The 7,720-nt window shown below is 38.3% G+C and overlaps 1 protein-coding gene across 1 annotated transcript; it reads left to right on the top strand.

Annotated features, from left to right (window-relative positions):
- Window positions 1-3,186: 3,186 nt before the first annotated feature.
- LOC111609513 (tripartite motif-containing protein 35-like) lies at window positions 3,187-5,339 on the top strand. The gene is made up of 2 exons (XM_023338283.1): window positions 3,187-3,345; window positions 3,416-5,339. Exon 2 carries the CDS (start codon window positions 3,433-3,435, stop codon window positions 4,819-4,821), a length of 1,389 nt encoding a protein of 462 aa, XP_023194051.1. The 5' UTR covers window positions 3,187-3,345; window positions 3,416-3,432; the 3' UTR covers window positions 4,822-5,339.
- The last annotated feature ends 2,381 nt before the right edge of the window (window positions 5,340-7,720 follow it).

Below are 7,720 nucleotides of genomic sequence, written 5' to 3'. Positions count from 1 at the left end.
TCATTTAGAGTTTTTTGTGTCCTTGCGTCTCTTCGTTGTCCTGTCCTCCCCTTGATTGTTCCCAGGTGTGTCTCGTCTCTGTGATTACCCTCCCGTGTATTTAACTCCACCTGTGTTCCTTGTTCCTCGTCGGGTCCTCGTCAATGTTTCGCCAATGTCTAGTCTGTTCGTCGTCGGTGTGTCTCTGTGCGAGCTGCCTGTTACTGGACTTATTTATAATTAAAATTCATCATTCATCTTACCTGGGTCCACTGCGTCTGCCTCACCACCATCTACACCGCACTTCATGACATTCATAGAATGATTGATTTAATCTTAATAAACTGGAGGCTGCTCTGTCTGCAGATTCTTCTTCATATTGTTTCTCAGTTTCTGTTGCCATTTCTAAAAACTTGTTGTTTTAGTAATTTAATCTTAGATTCTAATTGTTGTCTGCTCTTGCGTTGTTCTTTAGATTGTGATGAGGTGTAACTGATTATATAACCCCTCAAACATGCCTTAAAAGCATCCCATTTTATACAGGCTGGAGTTTGTGTGGTATTCATACTGAAATATTCGTCTATCCTTTCTCCAACATATTGAAGGAATTTCTCATCTTTCAGCCATTTCTGGTGTAAGCTCCATCTAGGAGGGTCAGTGTTGTATAAAGTACTGAAATCTCAGAGTCAAGTAAAAGTACAAGTACCTCTCCAAAATACGACTTTGGTAAAAGTCCAAGTCACTGACTGAAATGTTACTTGAGTTAAAGTCTTAAAGTATCTGAAACTTCTTGTACTTAAGTATGGAAATTACTGTAAAAATGGATGTACTCAAGTAATGTAATGAAAAGTACAAGTAAAAAGTAAAACAAACCAAATGCAGTTTGAATGACATTTTTTATATTTTGGTAAACTTGTCAAATACACTTAAAATAATGTACACAACCAAGTGCAGGCAAAATTAAACCTGCTAATAAATTGTTCCAGTTTTAAAGAGTAGCACATGTTAATGGTTTGTGGTTTTGAACTTGCATGCCTTTCCTATATTCGTTAAATTTAGTCTAAATTGCTATCGCTATGGCTTCTGTCCCCCCTTGAACAGAGGAGTCTAGGTAGCCTGCTACAGTCAACATTAGGCCTAAGCTAAATACACCACGTGTGGAACTGAAACAATGCCAAACAAAGTTCATTTATACAGGTAACGTTATGCTCAAGATTTCACAATAGTGCCTAGTGACCAAGCTATAGTTACCGACACAGGAGGATTATAACCATTTCATAAGAAGTTACCTCGATGTGTTTCTTCAAGTTGGACGGGGAGTTTTTGTAAGATAGAATTTCCACATCTTCGGGCAGGAATAACATACACTGCATGCGGTACGACGAATCTTTAACACCCACGAAAGAGTATATTGTGTTTAAATAAGGCCATGGGCTCTCATCACCAGCTGGTGGTTCCCTGGAGCCGTGTCCGACGTAGTTGCAGTCATTGTGGTCTCCGTCTCCTCCTCCATGTGGCTGCTGCTGATTGCGAGACTTGCTTTGTGTTTAATGGGAGAAGCGAAACAGGTGTATCCTATTGGTGGTGATGAACAAGCCCAGGCAAGTAGGCTACCGATTTTGTTCGGTAGCCTACTTGCTACTTGCTAATCAGTAGGTGGGATCAAAACACTTGCGTTTCTCTCTCTCGCTTTTTTGTAACGAGTAACTAAACCACACATTGAAAATGTATCGGAGTAAAAGTACGCGATTAAGTTCGGAAATATAGTGAAGTTAAAGTGAAAGTCATCAAAAATTTTCATACTCGAGGAAAGTATGAAGTACTCCAAAATATACTTAAGTAAAGTAGTGAAGTATTTTTACTTCGTTACTATACAACACTGAGGAGGGTCCCTCACCAGGCTGTTGTTGGAATATATTAAATTACAGGGAACATGATGTGATAGTAGCACGCTATCATAGCAACAATCAGTTATATTTGAGAGTAAATCTATTGGGATCAATAAATAGTCAAATATGATCTAAATGTACTTGAATGGCCTGATTATTTCAGCTGGATTTAAATGTCTCCAGATATCTACCAAATGTAATTTTTTCATAAAATCAGGGATTGTTTCCCTACTTCTGGTGTGTTTGGTCAGTTCCTGAATCCCAGTCCAGAACTCACTTCCACTTCCTATGTCGGATTTTCCTGCCAGCGATGAAAGGGCAAGAAAATAATTGGTAAAGAAACCATCATCATCAGAGTTGGGACCAACACATTCACTAAGTTCACAGTTTCTTGTAAGATGGATCCTGAATAATCAGATTTCTCCCTAATTCTCTTTAATAACATTGGTGACCTGAACAGGAACGGATTTATGAGTTAGGGTCATTTCTCCCCTGGCTCTGGATGGAAATGGAGCTACCTATATTTCCCCCTCCTATGTAATTTTATATTTTCTGTCTCTAAGAGGCGGGTCTCTGTTTAAGTACTATTTAGTTTAAATCTTCCAGTTTGTTCATGACTTCTTGGATTTTTTAAATTTTACGTAACCCTCTACAATTCCAGGATGTACATTTAATTTCCGTCTCCTGCATTATGTCAATTTAGCCCCAAAACAATATAAAATAAAAATATCCACACAGCACTGGGACAGAATACATTCACATTTTTGCACTACTAGACACTCAAAGTACAGAAAAAATGTATTAAAGGGCTAAAAATTGGATTTACATATGTTCCCTTTCATTATAATTAATTTACGACGGCGTTAACTTTTTCTGTTTTTGTTGTGAATGTTATGTAACCTCTGTTTGCTGCTGACAGTCTTGGCCTGGATTCTCTTGTAAAGTAGCTTCTTAATGTCAATGGGATGTTCCTGACTAGATAAATGCTAAATAAAAAATAAAAATTGATGAGGTTTTTAGGGTGAGTGTGCCATCCTTTGTGACAGTCAATGAATTGGAGAAAAGAGTAAAAACATCAGTGAGAAAAGACATTGAAGGTTTCCAGTTAGTGGAGATCCTTTAGGAGTTTATTAGAGGAAAAATATATTTTAATTAAAGCAAGAAGAAATTATTTTATCAGAAAATGTTGATTAACTGTGGAGTTTTTCTAAAGCCGCATGTTCACTGGAAATCCTCTAGAGGGCGCCACATCTCTGCCTCAAGACTGTAATTCCAACAGGAACTCTTGGAAAAAGACAGGAAACAGTTGAGAGAAAAACTCATTGCGTAAACACCCTGAGGATGAACTCTGACACCTGCCTTCATCTCCGACTGAAATCAAACTAACACTGAATAAGTAGAACAGAGAGAGAACTGAGCAACTAGACACTGAAACACAGACTGCTGCAGGAGGAAAAACAAGACAATCAAAGTGAAAGTAAGTTCAGAAAGTTTCTACAGGAGAGAAACTGACTTCCTGGTTTGACTTTCTGACTTTCTGATTTCAGCTTCACTCTGAGACAAAATGGCTTCCAGATCAGACGATGATCTCTGCTGTCCGGTCTGTCTGGAAATATTTAAGGCTCCGGTTCTTCTGTCATGTAGCCACAGCTTCTGTAAGGAGTGTCTCCAGAGATATTGGAGAGAGAAACCAGGAAGAGAGTGTCCAGTTTGTAAAAAGAGATCTTCTAAAGGTCTTCCACCTTTTAATCTGGCTCTGAAGAATCTCTGTGAGTCTTTCTTACAGCAGAGAGAGCAGAGAGCTTCAGAGGATCTCTGCTCTCTGCACTCTGAGAAACTCAAACTCTTCTGTCTGGACCATCAGCAGCCAGTTTGTGTCGTCTGCAGTCATTCAGATTTACACAAAAACCATAAATTCAAACCCATCGATGAAGCTGCTCAGCAACACAAGAAGAACCTTCAGGAAACTCTGGAGCCTTTAAAGAAGAAGCTGGAGCTCAGGAAGAAAGTTCAGGAGGAGTTTGATCAGACAGCAGAACACCTGAAGGTCCAGGCCCGACACACAGAGAGGCAGATTATGGAGCAGTTTAAGCAGCTTCATCAGTTTCTAGCAGAGGAAGAGGAGGCCAGGCTGGCTGCACTGAGGGAGGAAGAGGAGCAGAAGAGAGGGATGATGAAGGAGAAGATGGAGGCTCTGAGCAGAGAGATAGCAGCTCTTTCAGACACAGTCAGAGCCACAGAGGAGGAGCTGAGAGCTGAAGACGTCTCATTCCTGCACAACTACAAGGCTGCAGTGGAAAGAGTCCAGCGCTGCCCCCTGCTGGAGGATCCACAGCTGCCCTCAGGAGCTCTGATAGACCAGGCCAAACATCTGGGCAACCTGGCCTTCAACATCTGGAGCAACATGGAGTACATGGTGACCTACACTCCTCTGGTTCTGGACCCAAACACGGCTGGTTCCGGACTCCATCTGTCTGAAGATCTGACCACCATTACAGAAGGAAACAATCAGCAGCTTCCTGATAATCCAGATAGATTTGATATTCACTTCTATTCTGTTTTGAGTTCTGATGGTTTTAACTCAGGGAACCACAGCTGGGATGTTGATGTTGGAGACAGTAATGACTGGAGACTTGGTTTGTTAGAAGCATTTGTTCAGAGGAAGGGAATCATAAAGTCTGGATTATTGTTTTTACGGTTCTATTCAGGTGAATACATAACGTGTTCTCCATCAACTCCTCCTTCTCGTCTCTCAGTCCAGAAGAATCTCCAGAGGATCAGAGTGAATCTGGACTGGGACAGAGGAAAGCTGTCCTTCTCTGATCTGGATACTAACACACACATACACACCTTCACACACACCTTTACTCACAAGGTGTTTCCATACTTCTCCACTTATAAAACATTAAAGATCGTACCGATGAAGATCTCAGTGATCAAGCAGCAGCTCTGATGATCTCAGCATGAAGATCACAAAGTCGAAATAAAAACTTATTGATCAGATTGAAACTGTGAGTTTTAAAGAGGAAACTGGAGATGATCTGATCATCTGGAGATTCTTCATGTCTGTTCAGATTCATCACCAGGCTGCTGGAAGCAGCAGGGTAGCATTAATCTTTCACATCTGACTCTTTAGTCTGAGTTCAGTTCTGATTCTAAAATGACTCGGAGTGAGAGGTCTTGTTTTTCAAGAACTGGTGTATTAAGAAAATTGATTTTATTGAATATGTGAGCAAAAATGATCCCAGCAATGTGTTTAGTTTACAAACTAAATATTTACTTTGCTAACTAAATTATTTAGCTCCAAACTGAATATTTAGTTTTCTTTTGTCTGATTTTGTTATTTTGTTACATTTATGGATCACTGACATTTCTTTCCTTAAAATACCAAGACTTCCTCTTAAGTTTATATTTTGTTCTATCTGATGATGTAATTTTTAAATATTAAATGATCTTTTGATCAGTACTTGAGTCACTTTTTTACCAAACAGATTTTTGCTCTTTATTGAATCATTTATTGGATGGAAACTTTTTACCTTTGAGTAAATAAATGTTGAAGTTGTACTGCTCTTACTGAAGTACAACTTTTAGCCATGAGTAACTATAATTATTGCTTAGGGTAATTATTAATAAAACTACTTATTTAGATCTTGATCCAAGATTGAAACAAGAATTTGAAGTAAAATAAACTGTTATTTTAACTTGATATTGTCAGTGAAAATAATACAGCAATGTTTGCTGTTTAACCAGGTGAGGACAGTTTTTTCTTGCATATTGTGAAATAATTATTTGGTTTAAATTGCAACATTAACTTGAAACTTAACTCAAGATTAAAAAACTTTAAATGTTTAGTTGACTTGTCTCTTGTTAAATCAACTTCATGAACTTTAATTTCTGAGTTAAAACACAAACAATTTTCTTGTTGAATTTAAATAGATTTTGAAGGCAGCAGGTGATTTTTAAGTTAAACCACCTTCAGATGTTTTACTCAAACTTAATGAGACATTTTGCATGTAATACAGGTTTTTTAATTAGTTAAAATTTACTAACAAAATTTGAAATAATTACAGTTGTAAATAACAATTATGTGATTGGGTTTCATTGAAGTTATGAGGAGTGAAATGGGGAATCAGACACAATGTCCTTCACCAGTAGGTGGCAGTAAAGTCCCTTTAAGTTGGTTTCCGTCGGTCTTAAGACAGGAGAAGCAGAAGAGGTTGAACTTTCCCAGGACTCCGGTCCAAGTGACGGTGAGCAGCAAGCAGAGAAATCCTGTTCTGTGCTTCCAAATGTGTCATAATCGGTCGGTTTATATCAAACCACATCAATATTCATTATTGATGTGGTTTGTGATTAATTTAAGAGGTTTTATGTGGGTCACTTTGCTTTACTAGACAATACCAATGCACGCTAGCATCACAGCTAACAAGCTAGCTACTTGACGCCATCTTGGCTAGTTTGGTAATGCAGCTTGATACTGGGTTAAATTAACCCTTTGCAGTTGGTTTTCATGCCGGTTAAAATAACTAGTAGCGTCAGTAGCTAAGCAAGGCGTTTAGCTTTACCTTTGTTCACAACATTTAGCATATTCATTTAGTAATAAGCTACGTGGGAGGTTCCTGTTTCTGTATAATGTATTTTTAGTTGGTGTTTTGTTAACTGCATTTTCTTTCTGGCATGGCGAAGGCTTCATCAGGAAAATATCAGTCTGCAGTTTCCCTGGAGATCCCTCCATATTAAGGAGCACAAAGCCTAACTATCACTGGTGGATCGACCCATAAACAAGTGAGAACAAGACGACTAACTGTAAAAGATAAGAGTCAGTTTGTAGTTGTTGATATATTGATAGAAACATTTTGAGAGTATGCTGTGTGCAATGTCACGTTAAGAAGAACATAAAATTCATCCTTATGACTTTTTAAAAAAGTTTTTATTAGAACAGTTCCTTGACATGGTTCACACATGAGTGTGCTTATGTTTTTCACAGAAATAGAATTTTCCAGCTAAACTCTCTGCAGTTCTGACTAGGACTGAAATGATTCCTTGAATAATTTGATTACCTCAATTACTAAAAATCCTCAAGGAAAATTAATTTGCTTCAAAACTTCATTAAATATATCGTAATAAATAATAATTGGACACAATATCCTTCACCAGTAGGTGGCAGTAAAGTCCTTTTAATTTAGTTGCCGTTGGTCTTAAGACATAAGAAGAAGAAGAGGTTGAACATTCCCAGGACTCCAGGCCAAGTGACAGTGAGCAAGGAGAAGAGGTTGAACTTTCACAGGACTCCGGTCTAAGTGATGGTAAGCAAGCAAGCACATTCCATTCATTTTGTATCTTAAGTTTCCACCATTGTTCCCTACTTAAAAAGGTTAAATCTATAATTGAAATGAAATTAGTTAAAGAGCATTGCTCCAACTGAAACCATTTAGTATCTTTATCCAACCAGAGCCCTAAGCGGTGCTGCTCAATAATAACTCTTAAGATGTGGGAGGGCCAGGCCAACTGAGTCTTCAGAGGAACACAGAAGTTTAATCTCACTCGGACGTTTGTTTTACCAGATGAATTTAGATATGAGTCTGTCCCACAGTTTAAAGGTGATGTTAGGAACTACCACCAGGAGAGAGTTAAAGAGGAAAAGTATCCATGGTAGCACATTCATCCTGATCGTTTCCACCCTGCCCATTACAGATAGTGGGAGAATCTGACATCTCTCCAAATCTTTTTTTAATTTGAGATAAAAGCTTGTTATAATTGGCATAACTGGGACAAGTTATCAGACATTTAAAGTTCTTTCTGTAATATTTACAGTATTCCAGTTTTCTGCTACAGATTGAAAAAATGTCAGA

The sequence above is a fragment of the Xiphophorus maculatus genome, chromosome 8 (genome assembly GCF_002775205.1).
Source record: "Xiphophorus maculatus strain JP 163 A chromosome 8, X_maculatus-5.0-male, whole genome shotgun sequence".
Lineage (NCBI taxonomy): Eukaryota > Metazoa > Chordata > Actinopteri > Cyprinodontiformes > Poeciliidae > Xiphophorus > Xiphophorus maculatus.
Note: the sequence above shows the minus strand (reverse complement) of the source record. Positions and strands in the feature narration are given on the sequence as shown.